Here is a 26,095-nt window from a genome sequence, read left to right as displayed (position 1 = left end):
TTGTGTTGCAGAGCATGCTGGGAAACCGGTAATTCATGTGTTATTTTTTACCTACAGTGATGACAGCGTGCACACACACAGACACACGTCTCCATGACTTTAATTCATGCCTAACCACTAAACCTTAACTTAGCTTAGCCTTAACCTAAACTTAAATCATAACCTTAAGATTTAATGTTAACACACACACACACACAGAGCTGTAGAATTATTTGATAGGTCAGTAATTGTTCCTCTGTGTTTGATTCCAAACGTTAGACAAGCGTGGTGAATATTTCACCAACACTGGCTGACATTGTCAGTATAATTAGAAGATGTTCGGTGCACCTGTACAGTGAAAACACACACATGCACACACACACACACACACACATTGACACACACAAACTTGCAAGGTAAACACATCCGAGATCAAGCTGTGATTGGCCAATAAAATCCGGTTGCTTTGAGCTACCATTTTAATTTCCCAGCGGTGTCACTCCAAACCAATCTATGTGTGTGTTTGTGTGTACATGTGTGTGTGTGTCCCGTCTCCACGGCAACACCAGGTCCGCAGCGGCGACAGGCTTGGCCACGCCTCTCATTGTAATGATGGTGAGCTCACGTCTGTTGGCCATTGGGCTGTTTCCAGTCCTTATGACAACAAGGGCTTGACTGTCACTGGCACATTCCACCTGCAGCGCCGCACAGGCATATAATTACACCACTTGTTTGTTGAGCAGGAGGTCCCCACAGGTCACACTGTGTGTTTCTCTGTGTGTGTGTGTGTGTGTGTGTGTGTGTGTGTGTGTGTGTGTGTGTCCTACAGTACCTGTACAGAACGACATTGTTTTTTATTCACGCAGCCCTGAAAGTCTGAAAGCCAGGGCCCTCCTTTTGTCATCACTATATTTTTTCCTTCCACCTGTAACCTGTATTCTCAGTGATGGGGGAAACCTATGACCCAGACTCCCCCACTCGTCTCCCTCTCTCTCTCTCACGTCAACATTACAGGGAACTGATATTTAAATCATATTAAAAGGAAATTATCTACCACAGAAGCCGGTGCTTGTCCAACTACAAGCCGCTCACTAAATATAGCGTGTTTGCACAGGGGAAGTCACGCCACTTTTAGCCCGCTCAAGAGTCGAGGTGCCTTTCTCCATCTCTGAGGTGAGTTAGAACAAATCCAGTCGCTGAAACACAACAGCGAAAGATCAGAGCTCATTTCATCCCGTATTCTCTCCTCACATTTCCCCCGTTGCCTCGACGGTTAGACTCTCCGGTTAGGAAAGATAACTACCAACAAGCCCTGACCTAATTCCTCTGAAGCATGCTGGGGGGAGAGGCTCCAGTATGCGAAGGCTCTCCTGTCCGCTCTGTTTTGATTTCAGGTGAACAGTAGGCAATGGGGGATGTGAGGAAAGCTGTTTGCCTGTGATAGGTCAAAGAGATTAGGGCGTCCACTCTGCCGCTGTGAGGAGGAAATTAAAAATGGTGACAGAAAGACAAAGTAGAGTTCACGAAGAAGTTAAAACGTCTTGTATCATCTTCTACACTCACACAGACTTTGATTTTAATAATCACAATAAACTAAATCCTGTGTTTTCTTCTTCTTCTTTTATGTCAGAGATGGTTTGAAAGGCAAATACTTCTCCAGCCATGACTCAGCACCTGCCAAAGTCCATAAATTTTCCTGCCGACTAATTCATCACTACACAATGAGCATATTCAGCAATGTTTGACAACGGATCAGAGTTATTGCTCTTGGTATGAAAAGCCTTTTAAAATGATAATTAGTGACGAACAGAAAGATTTAAAGAGGTCGCTCACACCCAAGGTAAAGATTCAAATTATTTCTTGTTTTTGTTGAAGGAGAAAAGACCTTAAATCCCTGTACGAGACCTCAGACCTTGAAACCTTGACCTTGGAAACATCAGTTGAGTAACATGGAGATAAACTTTGTGTCAAGGTGGAGAAGATCGAGTCCAGCGTTCCAATCCAGGATATTTTTGTGTCGTTTCTGGATAGTATCAGGAAGTGGAGATGCATCGTCCATACAGACAGTAAAAAGCTACAACCAGGAGATATTAGCTCAGGTTAATATAAAAATTGTAATTGCTGGATTATTTCCAGGCAAGGTAGAATTTCTTCAGTGGGGCTAATTGATCTTCTCATAATTCTGCTGAAAAAAGTATATTTCTCCAATGTCAAATGTCTAGGATTTATTTATTACATTCTAACTTCTTCCAGCTGCAACAAAGTTTCATCCTTCCTTTTTCCCAGGAGCTTTGGAGGCAGTGGAGCAAAAACAGGGACACACACATTCAGCACCACGGTCCCGGCTCCATTTTGCATCTGATGTGTCACATACTCAACATGTTTTGTGTCTTCGCTTGTATATTTGCCACCATCCTGTCAGCTGCAGCCAGAGGGGGAAACCTCTCCAGTATTTTCATCTCCATAAATCCTCATATCTTCACACATACATAAATCATGAGAATGTGCCAACACATAAAAACAAGCCACATACATGTACAGACATATATGCATATAACGCTTGTATATCCATCGTACTTTCCTCAATGTCATCAGGTTTTTTAAAGTATTTTTACTCATCGTGAATCATCTGGACCTAAAACCACCTCCATTTAAATTGTGTAACCGATTAACTCACACATTTATGTTAAAGTTTAACGTACTTAAAAACTTACTTGTGCATGTAGCTGTAAACACTGTTAACTGTTTCTCAATTGTGGGTCAGCCTCGGGGAAATCTGTCAGCTCGTACAAAACAATCTGCCAAAAAAAAGGATATAAGCATACATTATCTTCATATTCATAAATGGGAGTCTTGTTTGCAGAAAATAATTATATATCAGATATTTTGCTTATGTTCACACTGCTGATGCATTCTGAACATTCCTGTTAACATAGTTTAAACTGCAGTAGAATATAATATGGAGCAGCTCATATGATGGGATGATCTCATTCTTGAGGCACAAACATGGCTTTTCTCTATAATAACTTTTTTTTCTGTGCATGTTTGCAGAGTAAATGTGTTTGACTCTGTGCATCTCTGGTTCTTTCTTCTCTCTCTGGATGAAGCCAAGCTCTGTTAAGTGGGGACCAAGTCTTAAAGGCCGATTTCACTCTAATCGCATTCGAGTCATATGATCAACCATGGTAACCGTGCAGAGGCAGGTTCAGTTGTGTAAAGCTGGTTGCAGATTCACAGACCAAAACAGGAAGTCATGCAAAGTCAGGCAAATGCAGGCAAAATACTTCCCCCAGGTTTCATTAATATTTATTTTTTTCAATTATGTTTATGTTTTTATGTATTATCACTTTATAATATGAATATGTAACATTGAAATGTAATATTGAAAAAAGCAAAAGGAGACTTGAGGAGTGTCATATGTTTTTTTATGTGACCCTCTTTTATTTATATTTATATTATATGCTACATTATGGTGGATTATTGAGAGATATATCAGGCTTATATAAGGTTTGTAACATCTTTTCTTCACAGATGATACAATATTTAAAATTCAGTGTAAAATTTTTCACTATTAAAAGCCTAGTTATGCTCTTTTTCACCAATTTTATAGATTAATAAATGTATGAATTCATAGCAAAACTATGTTTGAAAAATGCTTGATAAAAACAGAATAAAAGCCATAGCAATATAAACTTTATTTATATAGCACATTTAAAACAACCTGGGTTACCAAAGTGCTTTACTAAGTAAAAGGAACACCAAGAAACAAGGAACACAAAATATATCAAAGTACTAATGATATAAAATGAAATAAAATAAAATCTGCCGGGATAAAAAACGTTCTCAACTCGAAAAAAAAGAAGGCAAAAGAGAAGAGATGTGTTTTAAACAATGATCTGAATAATATATTCTAATAATATAAATAATGAAAATTATGATATTGCTGTTCCAGTCAAGGCCGCTTTACACAGTATGGAAATGAGAATTAAAATAAAACGACAGGACAGAAAAACTAATGGTGAAAGATTGTGAAAGAACATAATCTTAAACAAACAATCCAACAAACAAGACCTGTGGATGGTTTTCTGAACTTTACCTTTTCTTAGCTGTGTGCAGTTGCACTGTCAGGTTGTCGCGTTGAGGTTTTATTGTGAAGGAGTGGACAGGAAGCAGCTGCGTGACGCTGCGTGCACCTCCACAGGCTCCAGGAGTTTCCCGGCTGCAGGAGCCACGAGCAGCCCGGTGTTCACACAGGAGACATGGGGCCGAGGAGTCACCGCAGCCCGGAGCAGGAGCAGGAAGTCCCCCGCAGCTGAGGACGAGGACCGGAGCCTGTGGTTTTATTTCCGAACCAGTGAAAACAAACGGAACCAAACAACAACAACATCAAGTTAAATGACAGCTGAAGTTATCCGGGCTTTTCTGATACCAAGGGCAAAGTGCCACACCTTCGTTTAGAGCTACAGGTAAATTCAAACTACTTTCATCCTCTGGTTTTATGGCTCTTATTTCAAATACTCCTCTGAAAGTGTTGCTGAAGTCTCATTAAACCTCTGTTCACCCTGGTTCAGGTGCTTATTTACAGTAACGTCACACATACGGTGGAAAAAACCAACAAAGCAAAATATTAACTTTTACAAAAAAACTAATGTATAGATAATATTTGTGTAGTAACGTGTTTCAGTGAATAGAAATACTGTTAAATAGTAATGTTTGAGTAGTATTTGCAAAGTTAACCAGCAGGTGAGTGTACACCTGTTGCACCTGGAGCTAAACTTACTACAAAGAAAGTATATATACATCAATAAATTCAAATACTGTATATACTGTACGTGGGCAGGGTCGTACCTGAAAATATTGAGAAGTTTCCCCTCTAAACAGAAACAAGGCTTCTACCTTTTTTTAAATTCCTCTTCTGTTAACTTTCTGTAAAGTTTATTTCCCAAAATTCAGTTGTAAACATCCTCTCCATAAAATCCCGCTTGTAAGATACTGCATCCTTTATGAAATATGGAATTAATTAGGTGAAGAGTTGGAAAGCTTCAATATAACGAGTCTCAAAACACAAGAATATAAAATTATCTTAAAATTTCACATTATTTATTAAAAAAAAACATGTTAAGGCTGTTTTGAATGAATTAATTTTGTCTTTAAAGTGACAGAGATTTGCTGCTTCAGTCCAAACCCCACAGAGAAAAGCTGTTAATACTAAATGTTTAATATTTTTAGTTAAAAGTGACTTAAATTATGTTATTATCCCAAAAATATGATACTATAGATACTAAATTTACATTACTGACATATCATAGCTCTGTTTATTAGCAGCAAACATACAAGCGTAAAAAAAAAACTTTTCTACTGTCACCACTGTACTGTTCATTCCGTGCATTCATTTATTTTTCTGTAATTTGACGTACATTTATAAAATGACGCTGCCGTTTACACAGTTTAGTTAAATTCTGAACTTTGTTCTGTGAGTAAATATGGATTCAGTCAAATATCATTATAATCAGCTTCAGCTAAAACTTTCCATCCCAACCTGAGCAGGTGAAGTTAATGAGTGAATGTGGGGACGTTTGTTCTTTGTTGCGGTGGAAGAGGTGGAGGAGGAGGAGGAGGAGGAGGAGGAGGAGGAGAGGTCTGGAGTTAGTTAACCAGAACTCAGGTACACGGCCTTGGGCTTTGTTTGCACTTCTAACACATAACGTCACTGCACCCTGTGTCACCTAAAAGAGACACACAAACGTTGTGTAAGGCCGAACCTGCCATGTTGGTCGTTTGTCAAACGCTCTTAAACATGATGTTAACAGCGGCTTGTGCTTCATCACTGTCAGATCCTTCTCCGACTCGATTAGGTCGATGTTTTGCACAGGACTCCACCCATGTGACAGCTCATTAGACAGAACAAGCCTTTTAAAGCAGATGCAAATAATATTTGCCAAAGATCTAGTTTGCTTTGCAGAGGAGCTGCTGCTGGGTGACTTCAGCTGAACCAGGATGTAAACACGGGGCTGGAGCTCAGTACTGTTGTTTACATTGTGGTCCTGGGAAATAGTTTGTACTGGCAGTCTTATTAGTTCAAAGTAACATATTCATGACAATTTTAAAAGTTTCAGTTTCAGGAACTAATATTTGGTCTGTTTTGGACCCTTGCAAAGAGCCCAAAATATTATTTTTGAAATATATTTCTCAGGAATGTCAATAAAAAAAAAACATAACTGGACACAATGAGCCATTTGAAGACTTTTCTAGAGCTGCAGAGAATTATGATCAATATTTTTCAGACTGAATGATTAAGTGACAAGTACAAATTACAGAGAAATTAATCAATAATGAAAATAATCAGCTGCAGCACTTACACTTATTAATCACCAACTAAACTAATGCTAAAGAAGTTCGTCTTTGCATTTTCTGATATAAATTCATGTAAATATACACAAGATACAGAAACAACTTCCATTACAAACAGGGATTTCATCTGCAACTACTTTGATAATGGATTAAATGTAAAAATAGAACTTATCAATATCGACAATTTTCTCTGGTTCCAGCATCTGTGGTGTAAAGATGTTTTATATTGTTTTAAAAATTAAAATATTTGGGACAAAACAAGATGATATCATCTTTGGCTTTGACTACAGTCTAGTCACTAGATTATTTACAAGTGAAACTCATCCCAGAGATTAGGTTCACCCCCCAGAGTACAATTTCTCATAAAACCTAGATAAGATGTGTGAATAGCAGATTTTGGTTTCAATGCAATGTTATGAGGTTGGAGATCCACTCGTGGTTAACCCTCGTTTTACTGGCGTCTGTGTCACAGGCTCTTTATCATGTAAAACTGCACTCGTCTCAGGCTCCTGGGCTCCTCTCGGGTTTGTTTACTCACTAAAGTAGAATTTCGTGGCTCCTGAGCCGGGAGGATCCACGGGAGGAAAACAGCAGCAGGTCTGTTTGCAGAGCGAGGACGAGAACGGGAGGGAGGGAGGCGGTGTGGAGGGGAGGGGGGAGGGGGGTGCTATTGATAAGTGAGGGATGTTGGGTAATAGAGACTAGACAGGAGTTGTTTTCATCAAGCTGCTGCTCAAGGCCATCGGGACACACACACACACTCAAACATGCATTTTGACATTTCAGATTCTTCTTATTTGAGCAAAATATTTGATCGTGTTTTCACAGAAATAATGGAGAAGGACCTTAAAGAAATCAGTAACCATGGCGACCCACCCACGGATACACTTGCGTGATCACACCTGGCGTTTTCACATCAGCCCAACTCGAGATCGACCCTCCGCTGCACGTGCGCCGAAGTCGTAGAGACGTTTTTATTTCAGTTTTCTTTGTGCGAGTCATTACTGGAAAAACAATAACGTGACTCAGACGTACAGCTCCGGCTCTCGGCCTTATCAGGTGCGGAGGGTTAATCTCAACTGTACGTGCAGGTTATTAAACGCCGGATCGGAGATGATAAGACGCCCGAACCGACCACATTATCGACCGCTGCAGTTTTTCTCAGAGAAATACAAGAGGCGATGGGGGGGGTCAGACCGGCCGCTGATTACTGTACGGAAATTATGTCAATAATTGCTTTGTTTCCGCTTTGCTTCTCATGAACATAGTGTGTGTGAGACAAAAGTCTAACTCTGATCCGATGGTGTCAGACTTCATTTAGAAACCAGAGGGAAGAGATGAGGTCAAAGGGTCGAGACCTGAACTCTTATTATTCATGCTGATGACATTTAGAATTCATTAATCGCATTAGTTTGTCCAACAAAGACAGGGACAGTTAATCCTCTCTGAATGTGAAGGGAAGGTGGATATTGGATGGGAAATAAAATTTAGCTACATCTTTGGAAGTTTTGTACTGTGGAGGTTTTACAGATTGTTCCTGGTATTGATCCCGGATTTAATGATACTGATCGTGTCCCGGTCTTAATTATTTCTGTACTTTTGAATTATTTAGAGCTGTAACTCAACATTATTTTCATCATATGTGGAGTTAATCTTGTATATTTAATGATTCACTGTTCAAGAACAGGGCATCACATAATCATAGCAATCATTAGCTGTGCCCCAATTCAGGGGCCATCAAACGCATCCGTCCATTCACAAGCAACAAGGGATCCGAAAGGTGGATCCTTCTTGGGCCAACCTATCCTAGAATTCATTGTGCTCCAGTAATACAGCTAATGAGCTAGCTATGCAGGCAGCTGCATAACTAGCTGCAGTAAATGATACAAACACTGGTTGGGACGTGTTTCTGCTTTTTACTTGATAAAATCTGATAATCAATCAATCAACCAACCGGAATCATCTCCCTGTGCTGTGTGGATTTCTAAGCAGCTCGAGAGATCAGTTGATGAAACGGTTGTTTTTCTTTTCTCTGCCAAACTGGAGTCAACACTTCAGTCACAGTTGTCACCACCAGTCCGTCTTCTGACAGTATCTCAGTCTCACACCTCCCCTGTCTCCAGTCTCACAGACTGAGAGGCTGCGTGGTGAAAAGTGGCTGCTCAAGATTTTAGTTTGTGACACAACACCGAGTCCGGCTGTGCAGTTAAAGCAGCATATTTTCCGAGGATAAGATGAACTTTTGTGAGTCCAGCTAAGAGGAAAAGGAGAAAATATAAATGCATGATATGTAGTGTGAACCCAGATTGCACATTTAAGATACTGAACTCAACATGGATGTAAATTAAAGTTTGACCAAATTAAAAAATCATATATTTAGATATATTGTCGCACTTAAATTATTGCTAATATTTTTCTAAATATGTGATTTACGCATCGCATCATCCGACTCTTTCCAAAACACAGCCCTATGGAAACAACAGATGGAGTGAGATGGATGTCAGACCAGTTCGCCCACTTTTCCATCACCACACCCTCCACATGTCACCCGCATGAACATGATCTCCCTTCTCACTGTCCACACACACACACACACACACACACACACACACACACACACACACACACACACACACACACACACACACACACACACACACACACACACACACACACACACACACACACACACACACAGTCCAGCCCGCAGTAGGTGTCATCAAATAAATCATGACTTTATAACGTAACCCACCGCTTACATAAGCCGACCTTTTCGGAGATCTATCAGGTGACCGAGCAGCAACATCTTGTCTGTAGAAGACTCTGCCTCTTTGTTGAAAAGTTCACTGGAGACTCACATTCATGTCCTCACCTGAGGCTACAGCTCCGCATGTGCTCTCAGTTACGGTCTGTACATATCTTCAGAGGATTTAATGATGCACTAACAGGCCTCTAATGTTATTCAAGCTCACTGTTTTCACATTTCTAAGCCTCGTTTACCTGTATTTGGGTTTATAACGCTGGAATGTGCAGTGTTTAGACCAGCAACTCAAACCCACAGTTATAGGGAAAAAGGCTGTGGATACATTTCAGGCGTCCAAGGGCACAACAAAAACAGCTGGTATCAGATATGTGAGACGGGGGGAAGACAATCTCAAGGAGGCGACGGAGTTGTTGTGTTCGGAGGTGGTGTGAGAGGCCCCAGATCGAATCATGACTCTGACTATACCGTTCAGTTCCAAAGCTCGTTCAGATCTCCAGGAACAGAAAGTTTGAAATCTGAGGGTTTATTTAATTTCTCTTCCTTTGACTTCAGGTGTAAACTTAAATCTTATAAAACCTTTAACCTCTTATGAAACTGTTTCTGCTTGGAATTATGAAAAAAAAAAATAGGTCACAGGCAAATTATATCAGCTACAGTTATTAAATAATCTTTTCATACAGGAGGTTGTTTTGGTCAAACCCTCGCCTGTCTCAGCCAAAGATCATTTTTGTTGAAAAGTGTTATTATGCAACAGTAGCACTCCTCAGCGACAGTGTAATTGTGGTTCAACAAGAATGAGAGAGTTGTGTCTTTTCTCTAAAGAAATGATCCACCTCTTGGTGTTTTCACATTCTCACCGTGCTCGTCTTGTTTTGAGGTGGCATCAACAAGTTTGGAACTTTTTAGGCTTAAAAACTTTGTTTTATTGCAGCTCTTACGACACAATGCATTATAGTTTTTAAACAGTGTTTTAAAACTTAAAAGATCTCCGTCTCACGTACCGTAAACAGTAAGCTGATTGTGTATTCTCTATTTGGTTGCTTAGTTACAGAAAATACCATGAATGAGGCACGAGGAGGTATGACACATATTGATCTACCTCTGATTTTAAAGTGTTTAAACTCTCGACAGGTAAAACCAATTTCATCTGGACACTGTCCTGGAGAAGAATTGTTTTAAGCCTCATCTTTCCCAATTAAATTTTCCACCCACAGCAATCTTTCACACACACTCCCGACTGCCAGTTCCACGGTATCCCCTGGATTTCAATCCAATCCACATTTAGGTGACACTCTACTGCAATCTCACTTTTATTGCACCTGTTTCCCCGAGATTAAACGTTTCAATTTCCTCTGAAGAAAAATCAGGAAGCGAAAAAATGGGAGTGGGGCCAAGCTGCCAGCTCTGAAATATCTCTCCCCTTCAGTAATCGTCCCACGATCTTCCCAATCATAAAAACAGGGGCTATATAATAATATATTGAATGGCAGAGGGAGCCGATAAAGACTTATTATTACCTGCCATCAATGACTAATATCTAAATAAATAATAGTCATTGGATGCACAGATTGAATCCTTGATCTCATTGGGATTTCAACATGATTGGTCATTCGCACATTTCCGATGTGAATCTCAGTGGAATGCTGTTGCTTGCTGTCAAACGTATTTAACTTAACATTATCCAAATCATGACATTTTTTGGGTCATGCTGCAGCCCTCTACAAAACTTCATGGAAATCGATGCAGCAGTTTTGGATGTAACGCTGCTGACAAACACACAAAAAGCTCAATAGTGCTCACACCTCCACCAAGGCCCGACAGTCCCCTTCAATTCAATCAAGCTGCACCAAATATCACAGACTGATAGCGATCAGTCCCCTAAATATGTGTTTATCGAGACCCATGAATTATTCGTATGGATGGGTTCTACACTGACCCATTGCACATCCTCCCACCAGTTACATTGACATCCGTTCTGTTGTTTTAGGGTAATCCTTCTAACTAACACACCAACCAACAAACAAACTAGAGGCAATATTTCTTTATTCTAAGATATTTTATAGACGAATCAATCAATTCAATAATTAGGGAAATTATTGTGGGATAAATCAATAATAAAAGTAATTCATAAACATAGCTTTGAGTCTTAGATATGGTCTCCTCTTTAGATTAATGGGAATTCATGTGTGTTAACAGCACTAGCATGTCGTTTCTTAGCTTTTCTTCCTCTCCATGTGTATCAGGAGCTATTTACTCTGCAAACACAGTGTGGCAAAGATGACAGCTGCGTGCAGACACACTGGAGCCGCAGCATACATCAGCCTGAGTGCTTCGTCATGTTCGCCCTATGGTTTTCTTTAGGCAGAGTTCTTGGGAGGTGTCTTTGAGTTTTAACGGCGATATCAGTGCAGCGATGTGACCGGCTCGTTACTCATGGAGCCCAATGTAGCTTGGAGGCGTGTTGCTGGCTGTTCGGGCTAAGACGGTAGTGTGTCATCTCTGCCCCGCAGGACTAGCTCCCCTCTGACTGAGAGCCGTTTGTGCTGACCGGCAGCAGAAAGATTAGCCCGAGGCAGGTAACACCACAATCACATTGTCAGCGCTCAGTCAACCCAGAGCCGGTTTTTGCCTTGCAAATTTGCCATCGGCTCCATTCTGATGCAAACCAGGTTTTTCCAACTCAGTCAGCGAGCCACTCTTCACATTACTTGTACGTCCACACCAGAGGTTTGACAAAAGTACAAATTACATGTTTGCTAAAATACAGCAGACATAGAATAAATTAAAACCCACATAAAACCGATCGCTGTCCAGTTTCAATTCCTTTTTAATTCCTTTATAGGAAGTTTAAACTAATGCATGTTATGATAAAACTAGTGTCTCAGCCTGGAGTCTAATAAATATGCAGCAGTGAAGTTAAATGACTCTTGAACTCCAGATACACATTTAACTCCAATGTTTACAATGGATTCACAACACAGACTTATGTAACCGAGAGAAGCAGGTTGATGCGTAGAGTTCGCTGCTTATTTAATCTCACACAAATGATCTGCATTGTTCCCAAGTCCAATATTGAAATAGAAACCAGTCCTCCTGCTTTTTCCTTCTCCAGACATCTATAAACTCTCATGGTTTGACACGAGAGGGAAAGTCATGACTCAAGACTTCAGGGCTAAAGATGCCTGAAAAGGTCATTTTGTCCCGTCTGTGCTGTTTTGTGTATCTATTTCTCTGTAGTTGTGTTAACAGTGAGATTAATATGGATTTTATTGAGAAGTATGATAATAATATTTCAAAAATACCACAAAACTAATTCATTTATGGTTTACTAATAGTATGTGTTGTATGTGGAGTTGATAAACTTCAGATTTGAAATAGATTTTTTAACAATATATATTTTTAGTGTTTTTACAACAGTCGAATATTTTTGTTTGTAGCCGTGAAGGCCACACAGCAAACCAACGTGTTTGAGTCTAATTTCAAGCAGCAACAGTTTTGTGACTCTTAAAACAAATGATCGCGTAAATCCACTCAACACCTTTTAAGAGGATTGTTATTCAAGTGGTAAATGTGTTTAATATGCAGACATCGGCACTCGTTTGGAGTTTCTGGTCATCTGATGAATGCAGGTCTAATATTGACTTGATCTTTTAGCTCTTTTTTTAAGTCTAACAACTCAACTGAGAGAGATGAAAGATGATATTTAGAGATGATCCGATTTAATTTGTCTGCAACTCTCACATTACTGCCGTCGTTTATCTAGAGTGAGTCATTCAACTCGAAGTATTCCTGAATTACTCTGCTGTCACAACACGTAGTTATCCATGTACTGTCACAGCATTTGTATCTGTCGTGAAAACATGGTGCTAAGAAATAACTCAACTTATTCATACCTTATAATTAATTCACAGCCGTTCAGTCAGAGACATTTATGTCAAAAGGTTCAGGACTATTTATTGCAGCAAAGATATGCAGTCGTATTTGGCATAGGAGGCTCCGAGCTTGAGGACGCTCTGCAAACAAATTTGTGCTGCCTGCAATACTCGAGCACATTAAAACACACCCAAGGGTAAAGAGAGCAGAGAGCAACACACACATATCACTGGGATGTGGTCATGTGGAATATACATAATGCACAAGGCAAGAAAACGCTGCCGCGCAAGAGGAAATCAGACGGAGGAAGAAGCTGGTGGTGGTGGAGCCTGAATCCAGCAGTCGCACCTCGAGCGATCGGAGGATTTAGAGTTACAGGTTGGCCAATCTCGGAGCCCATTGGCTATCGTGTAATGAAAATTTACCTCAAACTAGAAACGGAAACCAGAAGGCTTGTCCCTCGCTACAGGTTCTGCATGTTCACTTGTGTTTATAGAGATTACAGGATGGCAGAAGATCACTGACCTGCTTGAATGGGAATAGAAGTTGTACATGTCGGCTGATAGTGACCGCGGTGCCCTGTCCGGTGGAATTCGGCACTCCATTAATGGGGATTGTTCCCGATGCCCACTGGGAAATTACCTCCTCTCCTGCGCCGCTCCTGGAAGATAAGGGACACTTCACCTGGGTGGTTACTTGGCAGAGCAACAGTGTGTAAAACAGGGTGCTGTCGAAGCCACTGGGCCTCTCCGCTGCTCTGAACTGCCTCTTGGCATTTTCATCAGCAGCTGTGAATGTGCCGGAGGTCCCGGTGAAAGTGTAGCTGTGGGAATTGTTCCAGCCAGGTTTCAGTCAAATCACAAGAGCTTGTTTTTAAGACGAGAACAGAGGGCACTCAGGGACAAGAGGACGCTACTCAGGACATTTGTCAGACGGTTTCTTATAGTCACCTCCGGCTCTGGAGTCTTTTTATTTCATGGTTCACAGCAGGGATAATTAGATGTCTTGGGATAACTATGTTACGCTTTGTTGATTTTGCATAAATCGTACTCTCATGAAGAACAGTGTGACCCAAAATGTGTCGGTGCAGTCTACAAACTCAGATTGAAAGCCTTGTTTGTAAGGCAGCTTGTAATGTTATATATCTCTGCGGGGCCTCTTGAGATGCATTCGCTTTTTTAATTGATGCTAACATGAAGAGAAATTATATCCCCCCCCCCCACCTCCATTGTAGAGCGACACTCTACAGGTAGAAAGTCAAGTGCAGAGGAATGTCTTAAAGTTACGACTTAATGTTCAAGAACATTGTTCCCACATCGCAAAACCACAGAAAACAAAAGATTCCACCTAGAGATATTTCTCTCCTGATAGCAACAATAACATGATGTCAGCAAAACAGAGATACCATCAAGGTTGGCCTCAGTCATACGCTCCCATGTGATCACTGTATATAGAAGATATAAATCTGGTGCCTGGCGTTGTGTTTTTCCACCTCATAGTGGTAAAATACATTGTATTGTCACATATACAACAAATTCATCACAAGGAATGTTTCTTTTGCGCTTAAAAACCGCAAACACAGAAGATACACACATATATCCTGTGAACCAATATCTTAGTAAATGTGTGTGTAAACTTCTGGGAAATAAGAAGAAATCGGCCTTTACAACCCCAAAATAATCACTGTCACAGTGAAAAGGAAATATGAACTGTTGATAAAGTGGTTGGGCTTCTTGACTAAATTGAATTGGCAGCACAATCAAAGAAAAACTTTCAAAAAATGTACAATCACCAGCAGTTCAAAATCGGGGGTTTTGTTGACATGAAGATTAATGTAGAGTAACGCCCGACATATAATGTGAATGAAGTCTCGCTGTTCTTTTGATTTATTTGGAAGACAACGCTCTTTTTACGGCAGTGGTGTCCACATTATGCCTTCCGTCAGGACTATAATTCATCATCTGTTGACAATGTGTTTGAGCACCAGTGGCACTCGAGTGTAATTTACACTTCTCAGGTTGATTCTTACTCCGTTTTCTTCAAAGATTTTACCGAAGGTAAAACGAAAGCCGACAGGGTCAGAAAGTTAAATTGAAGACATGAAACTTTTGTCTTGTGGGCAGAGTTTCTTCTTTTATTCCACGAAGAGATACTGTGTCCTCTGCCTCTGTCGCCCTCACCCTCCTTTGCTTGCAGACAAACCCATTCAGGACCCAGTGATTAATTATTTACTCAGGCAATGAAATGCCAATGCCTAGAGAAACACACCACCAGGAGAGAAAAGGTCACTCCAGACCTGCACATAGATACACACTCTTCAATACGCACTCACACAGCAGTGATGGATGGCAATAAAATCTTTATCGGTGCTTCAGGCAGACAGAGTTTTCATCCTGGTGTCCAAACACTGTCGAGACCAAGGGCAAAGGAAAAACTTGACTGATGAGGTGAAATCTTCAAGAGAGCCTCGAAAAGCCTTCATTTAAAAACCACTCACATGTCAAAGATGGTGAACTGACCGATCAATAACAGTCCTGGACCCTATCACGACTCTGTGTGTTTGTCATTGTACAGACTAAGGATGATGATTTTCAGATTTTTGTTGGTCAATAAAATATAAATGGTTAGAGTTAGTTTATGTGACTTTCATAGTTAAAAAAAAACAAATATTTTCTCTAGTTTTTATTTGTTTCTGGTGACTGGTCTTAAAAACCTACCGCTAAAGCTAGCATATCAAGTCTAAATGGGTCAATTATATATAATATGATATGATACATGAATCTTTTTAATTTGAAATGTCTTCCCTAGTCCAGACCAGAAGCTCTGCAGTCAACCTATACGTTTACTTAATGAGTAACCTGAGACACTGATGCTACAAACAACACATTCATGTTTTTTGAAGAAGTTTTGCCGTCTGTCTGTATCATTTATCCGAAGTGTTTGTTTGTGTCGTGAATTTAATTTCTACGTTAATGTCTTTCCACAGCTCCTCGACAAAGCTGGCCAAATGGGGTGCCGATGCTGCAGGATGATAAAAAGGTGAGAAGTGACTCCGCAGCTGTCACCTCTTCTTGTTTCCTGTCGCTGCTCTTTTCTCTCTTATATAAAATAATGTCAGGACGCATTCTTAAAGGTTTATACGTGAAACCAGTGACCAAGGTCCATCCCCTCAGTAACAGCCTCTCGCAGTAGATTTTCTTATCTGCTCGTCCACGGTGCCAATTCAAATCTCTCCTTGGCCACATAATGATTTCTTGTCTTGTTTTATGCAGATAGTGAGAGGTCCATTTTATAATACGTCTCCACCCTCAGCCTCACGGGGGCTCTTTGTACAAACTGTGAGTCAATATGCCAATAGCCATCACCCTTGGTTACTGTATTTCTTTACAGGACTGTCCATTCATTAAAGGCCGACAAGACGCGGATGTCAGGGCCTGACATCGCTGTGCTTTTCAAAAAGTGAACAAGGAGAAGGGAAACAAGATTCTGATTGCAGATTAATGAAAGGGCACGCTGCGACTCACATACCAGAGTTGTAATCCCCCTCCACACCATTTCTTTTTTTCTTTCCCATGTCAAAGACACATGTGAATGCTTGTGACACGCACACATACCTTCCTAATTGTCTGGAGTGTCACATTTCTGGGCTTAGCGGTGTTTTGGGCTTGGCAGGGTGGGCCTGTAGGTTACTGGGTCAAGAGTACGGCCTCGGTAGCAGCAGGCTGACGCTCACACAGTCCCAACAAACCTGCAGAAAAGGACAATATCGTGTTTTATATCGTAACAAGTCGGAGCAATCATCCTGAAAGTGCACATTAAACTGCCAATAGTTGCTCAAAGCTTTCTCATTTCTTATCTTACACATTTTAAACCAACTACATTTTCATCTGGATCTCTTCCCATTCTGTACTTAATTTTTTATAGAAAATCAATTTCCCGCAGTTCCCGCTGGGTCCATTTTAATGAAAAGACAAAAAAAAAAGAACTTAACCAATGTCCCTTTATATCCACATGTTTGTGCCTAAATCAGCATTTCTGAAAGAAGTAGAATGCACAACACAATTACAATTATATTTTTCTGCCATGCAGCAGAAATCTTTATTTCCAGTATTTTGCTTTAATTACATCTAGAATACAAAAGCAGATAAAACTTATTTTGCAATCATTTTATAATAGATGCTTTTCTCATATGCTTTTACATTAATAACTAATTTGGGGGCAGTGGTAATAAGCTGTGAACACATGCACCGATGGAGCAACAATAGCATGTGAATTTAATTCCAATATTCATTTTCTTTTCTGTCTGTTTTTGATCTGAACCAAGTCCTGCTGCTGATAGTTTTGCTTTTCTCACCAGTGTTTGTACTGAAAACAGCTGTGGCTGGTTTGGGTGATAATATTCTGTAGGTTCAACACTGAGACCGCTTTCATTATGTAGACATTTTGATAAGAGCAGATTTAGCATTAATATGATGTAGAAAATTATATTTTAATAGAAACGAAAGTTAACTCAATAACTTTGCGTCAAATGTTTTTTACATTTTGACTTCAAGAGAAGCTGCATATTGCAGCTTCAAACTTTCTCTGTTACTCGAAGATGGAAGTTTCCATCACACTTAACAGAACAATATGCTTTGCCTGCAGTGAATACCACGACTGCAGCTTAAACTGTGGTCTGAGGTCTGATTCTCTGCGTGGATGGTAAAAAAAAGTAATGGAACATAGCAGGAGCAGGTGATAGCATTGAGCTGGCAAATAGTCCTTTGTCTTGCTTTGTGAATTATTGCCCGATGCTCTGTTTTCTGAAAGCGAGCCTCAGATTTCACCTCGGCAGCCAGGACGTTTTCTCAGCTCTCCGCTGTCAAGGCAGACAGAGGAGAGAGGCTGCAGGGTGAGCACAGAGGTATAGACGTGTGGGCGGGAGAAGTTTTAGCATGTCCTCTTGCCAGGAGACGATTGATCAATACATTTTGAAAGTTAACTTCTCAATTCTCTGAACAAAACACAACTAGCACAGAAAACAAGGGTGAAGAAAACAATTCGAGGATGCAGGAGGGAGACGATTGAAGCTCGAGGGAGAGCGCTCGAGACAAGGAGAAGTCAAGTGCAAAGGAATAGTCTGTTAGAGAGCTGCAACTACAATACAGTGACAATGGAGGAGACGCGAGGAGGTGGGGGAGGAGAGGCACCTGGAGGGCTGTGAGATGGAGGGAGCTCTGCTGGGGGTTAGGAAGCTCGCAGCTTGGAGTAGAAAACAAATGAAAAGGGAAGATGGCTGTGACAAACATGAGGCTCTCACAGCAGGTGATGTCTGACAGGCTGTTATGCTTTAAGGCCCCCCCCCCCCCGCCAACATTCCTAATACCTGTCCAGGAGTGTGAGAGTGAACAAACTTGCTCTAACCTTATAGGAAAATCCCCCAAACATGGTTATTACAACCTATAGGAGGCTATTCAAGATGTACAACCATGGACCATATAACGACGGCGACGGACAAAACGCCAAACTTGAGGCTCAAACACACAAGCCGATGGGTGAAGCCACTGTGGATAGAACTTAAATGATCACCGCTTCTTCTGTGACTTTTATTAACCTCTATTATATAAACAAATCGACAAATCTCTGTCAGAACACATGGCTTCCAGTGAATTACCCAATAAAGGACTCATTTGACAGCAGAGAGGGAGCAGATGAGAGCGTGTGATGAAGTAATGAACAGGAAATACATCATCTCTACGCTAAATAATGGATCAGTATTAATTGTCATCCACTCTGATTGAGAATAGAATCTTATTACGCTGGTTGAAGGTGAAAAAAAGTCTCCCAGGCTCGTGTCACTCATTTTAATGAGCTGATTAAGGAACAGCGTGGCACAAATAGGACTCATTATTTTCTGTGTTTCTTTGAAGAGCCATTTTATTTATTATTTAATTTTTTTTGAGGGAGATTTCGTCCTTTATTTATTTATTCTTAATGCCTGACAGGGACTTCAGCACAGTAATCAGTTATTCTCAACTAATTTAGGTCGTCTCCTCATTTTATTTTGTTAACTGTCATAAGGGTTTTTTTCTGAGCTGTTCGGAGCCTGGAATAAGACGCACATCGGCGTTTGTGTGTGATGTGCATTAGTATCATCATACACTGGGAATAAAAATGGATAACGTGTCACCACTTCCTCCCACTATCCAGAAATGGTCACCAAGATAGCTCAAACCTGACCACGGCTATCTACCGCCATTGACGTAATAAGTCTATCTAGTAAAAATAGGGGTGATAGACCGCAGACTGATACTCGACCTATCGCTCTAGTTGCAGCTCATATGAATTTAAAATAACAGAAACAATCTTAACCCCCCCTCCCCCCTTCCCTCTAAAGACTTCATAATAAACTACATCTGACATTCACATGAGCTGTGCAAGCATTATCACAGCTGAGGCTCTGTGCAAACATCATGTGCGAGTGTCGGTGTAACAGTAGCACTGAATAAACTGCATTGACTGTACGAGGAAGCGTCAGTGAACAGTCTGTGAGGCAGTTTGTATCGATTGTTACGGGAACATCCGACTCCTGGATCAGTCACACAGACAGAAATAGTCCTCGCTCGTTTGTCGCCACACTGATCCAGGAAATGAAACGCTGACGCCAAGTCAAGTATGACTCTGACTCTTTTAAAAACCAAGAATGAGTTTACAAATTATTTTTCCTGTGTAGCGGTTTTGATCCAAAGTCACATTTGAGTTGAAATAAGTAGTTTAAATGATAAAGTATGAGAGATTATATTTTCTGAAATTGCTACAGCTGCAACTACTGATTGCATCTGGTCGACAGAAAGGCAATTATAATGTTTTCTATTTCATTGTTTTATCGATTCAGTTTAAAAACCCTACAAGTCTGCAACCGTGCTGCTCTGTGAAAATCTAAAATAAAATATTTACAGTATAAAAACAGCATTGGTAAAGTTTAATAAAAGCAACAAATACATGAGTGTTTTAAAACAATATAGTTGTAATTTTTCAGTGAAAATAAAAATCGGACAATTTAATCTTCATTCTCAAAAAATGTATTTAGCTCAGTGTAAGGTCCATTTCCACATCACTAATTCCATCAGTGTCCAAATTCACGTCAGGGGTTTTGCCTTTTCCTCTAAAAAATATTCCACTAACATAAGAGTGTAAAAGAAGTAATAATTGTTTGTAATTGTTTGTGTTGGCCGCTCACTATTTGAACGCTAGCGTGAATTTATGATAGTTAATAAACTCTTTTTCGCTTGAGAAATAACACTGTGTCCATCTGTCTCGCAGCTACATCTACGACCCCTCGGTGGCGGTGGATGTGAGGAAGACCGACTCCGCTGGCAGCTCCCTCTACCAGCCCCACCACCTTCCAGGCAGGGCCCCCAGCAGTGACCCACTGAGCAGCCACGACAAGCAGAAGCAGGGCATCAACAACCTGGCCTACAGCAAGTCCAACGACAGCACTCTGAAGCTAGAGGTGGACAACAACCACGTCAACCAGAGGCTGCACGCAGCACCTGTAACTGCGAAGGAGCTGCACCAGCAGGCGAGCGGACTACCTGCAGAGGGCGGTCTGTACATCATCCAACCAGACGCTGTGGGACCAAGATGGATGACACCGAGCCAGGTGCCGGTTTACCCCAATATAACGGAGTACGACAACCAAAGAAGCTACAGTGAGTGGGGACAAGAGGGGAAGCGGGGACGTGAGGGGAGGGAGTGGGATACCTCCATCAGCAAGTGTGGGAATGGCAGTGAAAGCCTATCAGCTGATGAGATTGAGATGGACGAGGGCGTGGGAGGGACGCCAGATTATCCATGCGACACCGGGGACGAGGGTAGCGTCCTATCGGTGGACATCCACACCAGCAACCCCAGCCTGTCCTCAGCTGACACCAGGAACGAGCTCAGACTGCGAAAGACTCCGGACGTTTCCACCATTGAGAGCGGGATCTCTGTGACGAAGGGCGAGTATGAGGAGGAGGAGGAGGAGGAGGCTAGGGACGAGGAGGAGGAGGTGCAGAGCGTCACAGACTCAATGGTGGCCGAGGCTCTAGCTGCCCTCGAAGCCGCCACAGCTGGGGAGGAATTTGATTGACGGACAACTCCGCTTTCACTCACTTATTGATCTCTTGACTCAGATTTAAATGCGACTTGACAGAGTGAAACAACTCTGTGGTTTCAATCAGCAACGAATGAAGGAAAACTCTGTTTACAGACAAACAGATGTATTTTTGAACTGGAATGTTTTTCTGTCTTGGTCACACTGAAGGAGGAGAATGCCTGCCCCTGTGAACAAGGCAATACGCTGCGAGGTTTTCATGAAGCCACAAATAAAGAGACACCAGTGTGTAGACTGTGAATTTCGCCTGCTGCCATATCAGCCTGTTCGTCCTGTTTAACACTCCACAGTTCTACTACGTCTGTGAACTCAGTCCCTGCTTTGCTCGTACTCCTGTAAGATTAACGTCTTACCTGCTTCTATCACATTTTGGACCATCGGTATGCTAATTGATAGCATACAGCATCAGTTTTTCCTGAATAAATATGCCATATCTTGCTCTCTTCAGGAATCTCGTCCTTGTTTCACTCAAACAGGAAAGGTCATTATTGCATTTTTTTTTTTTTTTTATATGCCGCCCATGTTTGTGTTCCCATTTTATCTTCTTTTGTTATTTATGATATCTACACCCACGTCATTTTTGATCTATTGTGACAGGACACGCAAACACCTTGATTGTAGCTTGAATCCACTCACGAGTCAGTTTTGATTTCCTCACAATGTAAGAGATTAATAAAATAGCTACTTGCAAAGTTAGGAATTAGTTTACGAACTGTGCTCATCAGACACACTGTGTATTTTTGGCGTGAGACCATGTCATGTGGCGGAATATGAGCAGACAGATTTACCTTTTAAAAGTCGGAGCAGGTTAAGATAAAATGGTTCACCTAATAAATCACCTGCCAAGTCCTTTTTAAAGCACTTGCCCTTTCCGAGATGGTTCTGTGTGACCCACCACCTGACGTGTCAAACTATTGATTCAGCCTGTTTATTTTTTATATTTCTATAGGTCAGGATTTGTGTTTCTACTCTGGCCTGTGACATTAGTTCAACTCAGATTTTGCTTATGTGCCTTATAATGAACTAATTGAGGCCAGTCGGTGCAGTGGAAATTGCACATATGGCTTTTTTTTTTAAGTTTTCAGCATTTTTAAGCTAAATCCTCTGTTTGCTCAATGAAGTTCTGAATCTGCTTCAGTGCAGCTCCAGTTATCAGTCATCGTGTGCCTGCCAAATCATTTCTTCTTATTGTATTTGTATTGTAAAATAAAGAAATGTACTTAAAAAATGTAAACTGAGGCACTTTGTGTGTTTTATTTATTCTGCCACGAGCAGGACGAATGGTTGAATCTCAAATAAAAAAGTGGCAGCCCTAGTGGGCAACAGTAATAATATATATTTTGTATTTTCACATCGTCTGCAATTGTAGTAAATCTTGAAAAGGACAAAAAGCAGATGGACTGACTTAGTGATTCTGTTTCTACAGGATGTCAAAACACTTGTTTACGAGCACGTTGTGTCACTGTGGGACTCGGGTGTTTAAAACCCAGCCATCGCAGCAGTTAGAGCCTCGGCAGGCGGCGTCCAGGGCCCCAGAGGGCCTCGGCTAATGAACACCTCAGGGCACTTGAGCCAGGAACACACACAGCGAGCCTTGAAAACCTCCACAACAGCCGCGACTGAGGAGAAAATAAAAATCCTGGTCGGCTGACTGACTTCTCACTCCTCAGGGCAGGAGAGGCTGTTAGCCTGTCTGTCCCCCATGTCTCTAAGCGCAGGAGGTGGGAAGCAGCTCAGGACAGAAACTTCTATAACTGGACTTTGGAGGGTTTTTGGTTTTTAGTTTTTAATCTACCCACAATTCCTCATGCTCGTCATATCTTCTAGACGTTTCATTATATCCCTTCACGTACTGGTTAAGTGTTGAGTTTCAAACACACACAGCAATACCGCCTGAAACACGAGATAGTTTCATGTCATATACAACATGATGTCACGCGGAGGGAGACGCTACCAGACCGAGCTGAGGCCTGAGTGTGTGTGTGTGTGTGTGTGTGTGTGTGTGGACACGTTCACAGTTTATTCTTATTATTTACCTTCAAGCGTTTTAACAAGAAGGTGTGTGTCTCTGAAGGAGGCTGTTGTGTTTTTATTTTTACTTTTCCACCCATGATGGACCAGATAACCTTGTGACTGTAGAGAAAGCAGATCAGAGGAGAAGCGTAAGAAATGAAGTTGTAGAAAGTTGGATTCTGCTCCAAAATAAAAAATAAAAAAAACTGTTTCCAGAATTAACTCTTTTCTTTATGAAGTTCTGAACGCACAACTTAGGTTTGCACCCAGATGAGTAAGCAGTCAGACCTGCACTAAGGGTGTGTTACTGTCATGTAAAAATGAGGAGAGGAATATTTACATACATCCACGGAGCGTGAAGACAACAGATCCGCAGTGGAGCTCCTGCTCGATGAGACCAGTGACTCATCTCTTCATCAGTGTCTCGTTCTGTCGCAAAACAACAGAGCGAACGTCAGTTTGTGCATCACCAGATTACTTTGAACTTTTCAATCAGTCTGAGGAAGGTAGATTAAACACTGACGGACAAAATAAAATAGAAGAGCATGAAGATGTGATGATTCAACATTCAGGGCAAAACTAAATTACTTAAAAATACAAGTTTTGCATCACTTACATCGATAAAAACATGAACTTTTGGCAGGTTTGCAATACATGCATTCATTTTTTTTGAGATACAAAAATGATGTGAGATGATGGAAGTGCTACTCATCCTTCGATTTATTAAATGACATTCAAATAATGATTCAAATTCCACATTAAAGCAGTAAATGGTTGCGACAGGTCCTGAGCCTCGTCTTTTGATTTTCGATTTAATCTAAATTCTTTCCGTGAGAGTTTAAGGAGCCTTTAAGAATTTGAAACATATCTCAGTCCGAGGACGAGGGGTATTTAACTGATGAGGTTGATAACGTTTCTTTTTCTTTTTCCTCAGCAAAGATCAAAACTTACAAAGTGTTGTTTCATCCTGAATGGTTCTAACTGAAGATCAGTGATTTCCATTTCCATTTTTCAAACAGGATCAAACTCGTACCTTTGTCAGGAACCCTTCGCAGCGTCTTCAAGGTGTTTCACAGCAGCACGAAGGTGAAAGACGGACGAGTTCAAAAAGAAAGAAACACTTCAGTTCTCTGCAGGTATTAGATTAAAAAGACAATATTTTAGTTTCCACTCCATCATCTGGACAAATGTTTGACTACAGGAATCTCAGAGCTCACAATGAATCGCACCTGTGAGTTTCATGCAAGGCCACATGGGAAATGTAGTTCACAGCTATAGTTTCCAATGTCCCCAGAGAGATGTATACAGAAAGCAATGAGGAAATCGGAACAGATTTCATAAGTTTCACAAGTGTGCACTACATTTCCCATGAACACCTGCATGAGGATGCAGAGGTGCATGTGTTTAATGTCATTATAGGCACTTTGTCATTTAGCCTTAAGGTGTGTGTGTGTGTGTGTGTGTGTGTGTGTGTGTTTGTGTGTGTGTGTGTGTGTGTGTGTGTGTGTGTGTGTGTGTGTGTGTGTGTGTGTGTGTTTGTGTGTGTGAACTCTGACCTCAAGTCTAAGAGCAGGAAATGGAGTCGGCCTCTCTCTTGATTATCTGGTTTTCCATTTTACCAGTTTAACTCTCGGTGTCCATCACTGTTACACTCCACTGACTCACGTGTAATCAGCGCACCTCGCCCCGCCTCAAGATAAGAACACAAAAGTCGCTTTGCAATGAGCTAATCTGTGCCACAACCTGCAGTGCGTCGAGAGTAGATGTGTGTGTGCGTGTGTGTGTGTGTGTGTGTGTGTGTGTGTGTGTGTGTGTGTGTGTGTGTGATGGCAACTTAAGAGCACTTCTGTGGCAGATTCCTCTGTGCTGTTTTTATTGGGTCCATTAGGCAGCTTGCTTTAGAGAGTCCCCGAGGTGTGTGTGTGTGCACGCTCTCAGTTAACATGTTTGTTTTTCTCAAGGCTTTTGTTGGAGTTAATGATGTCACACTTAATTGCCCCCCCACACACACACACACACACACACTCGCACTTGTCTCGGAGGAACAGGTTGGACTGTATTTAAAGAGGATGAAGATGAATTATTCCACAGGTTCTCGATGGTTAACATTATTTCTACAAACTTTGAAACATAGTGTGAGTGGTAAATTGTTAAAGTGGTAAATGTTCTTAGACTTTCTGGAGCCAGTTACAGTAAAAACAGGGACGTCCTCTCAGTGTACTTCCTGGTTCCCATCATCCCGTCAACAACCTTCTACTGTTTGTTGATTTAACCTCCTACCTGAAAATCTGTTAATCAGTGTGGACATTCAAAGAGCCTCAAATAGTCGAAAATCCTGGAATTCAACCAACATCCCTAAAAACCGGTAATGTTTAACTCTGGTGACGACCACAGGCGACGCTTGAAAACAAAACATTCCGGTCGACACACACACTCGACCAGTCGTGAGCCAGTCTCAGCTGTCAATCATGATGTTTCACCTCTTTTGTATTTGTTATTAAAACCCAACTTACAAAATAACACGAACAAACGTCAGTAAGCTCATGAAATTCAAAATGGCAGCTCCTCAAAAGTGAAGCCAAAGTGTCTTGGTCGCCACCTGGTGGCTGGCTGCATAGGTCATACTCCTCCATGTTAGTGGATGGAATACGGACCAAGCTAAGAAGTCAAACTACATGTAAAATAAAGTGCCGATTATTGCAGGAAGTTTTAATTTGGTGATGACACCAGGTCTGGCTTCAAATGCATGAGATTGTGGCGTTTGCATGCGGATTGTTTTTCTGGATAGTGCGAGGAAGCGGAGACACGTGATTCGTCTTTATATACAGTCTACTCTCGCGGGAAACTGAGCTATTTCAGAAGGTCACAGCTCTGATGTGATTCAGACGTGTCCAACATCGACTCGTCTTCCTCCCTTAGGTCCTGAATGTTTTGCTAAAAATAAAGAAAAAAGAAAGAAAAAGAATTCCCTCCTCCTG

At 41.2% G+C, this 26,095-nt stretch overlaps 1 protein-coding gene and 2 long non-coding RNA genes across 7 annotated transcripts; 1 reads left to right on the top strand and 2 right to left on the bottom strand.

Moving 5' to 3' along the window:
• Positions 1-776: 776 nt before the first annotated feature.
• LOC138406624 (uncharacterized) lies at positions 777-4,210 on the bottom strand. 2 transcript variants are annotated; one of them, XR_011240020.1, is made up of 3 exons: positions 4,076-4,210; positions 2,694-2,777; positions 777-1,175 (listed from the first exon to the last, which is right to left on the bottom strand). It is a non-coding gene; the product is annotated as an uncharacterized lncRNA (long non-coding RNA). The 2 variants fall into 2 exon arrangements; XR_011240019.1 differs by lacking the exon at positions 777-1,175 and adding an exon at positions 1,204-2,456.
• On the top strand, positions 4,183-22,338 carry LOC109634930 (uncharacterized). Of its 2 annotated transcripts, none has more exons than XM_020095790.2 (3): positions 4,183-4,445; positions 15,954-16,006; positions 20,270-22,338. In XM_020095790.2, the coding sequence occupies exons 2-3, from the start codon at positions 15,975-15,977 to the stop codon at positions 21,078-21,080; spliced, it is 843 nt and encodes a 280-aa protein (XP_019951349.2). In that variant the 5' UTR covers positions 4,183-4,445; positions 15,954-15,974; the 3' UTR covers positions 21,081-22,338. The 2 variants fall into 2 exon arrangements, with proteins under 2 accessions (XP_019951349.2, XP_069375316.1); XM_069519215.1 differs by lacking the exon at positions 4,183-4,445 and adding an exon at positions 13,170-13,345.
• LOC109634932 (uncharacterized) lies at positions 13,464-24,359 on the bottom strand. 3 transcript variants are annotated; one of them, XR_011240018.1, is made up of 5 exons: positions 24,151-24,359; positions 23,462-23,546; positions 23,141-23,237; positions 16,582-16,715; positions 13,464-15,374 (listed from the first exon to the last, which is right to left on the bottom strand). It is a non-coding gene; the product is annotated as an uncharacterized lncRNA (long non-coding RNA). The 3 variants fall into 3 exon arrangements; XR_011240016.1 differs by lacking the exon at positions 23,141-23,237; XR_011240017.1 differs by lacking the exon at positions 23,141-23,237 and having other exon boundaries at positions 13,464-13,628.
• Positions 24,360-26,095: the final 1,736 nt, after the last annotated feature.

Source organism: Paralichthys olivaceus, chromosome 22, assembly GCF_024713975.1.
Source record: "Paralichthys olivaceus isolate ysfri-2021 chromosome 22, ASM2471397v2, whole genome shotgun sequence".
Classification (NCBI taxonomy): Eukaryota; Metazoa; Chordata; class Actinopteri; order Pleuronectiformes; family Paralichthyidae; genus Paralichthys; species Paralichthys olivaceus.
This window is presented reverse-complemented; position numbering and strand designations above follow the sequence as displayed.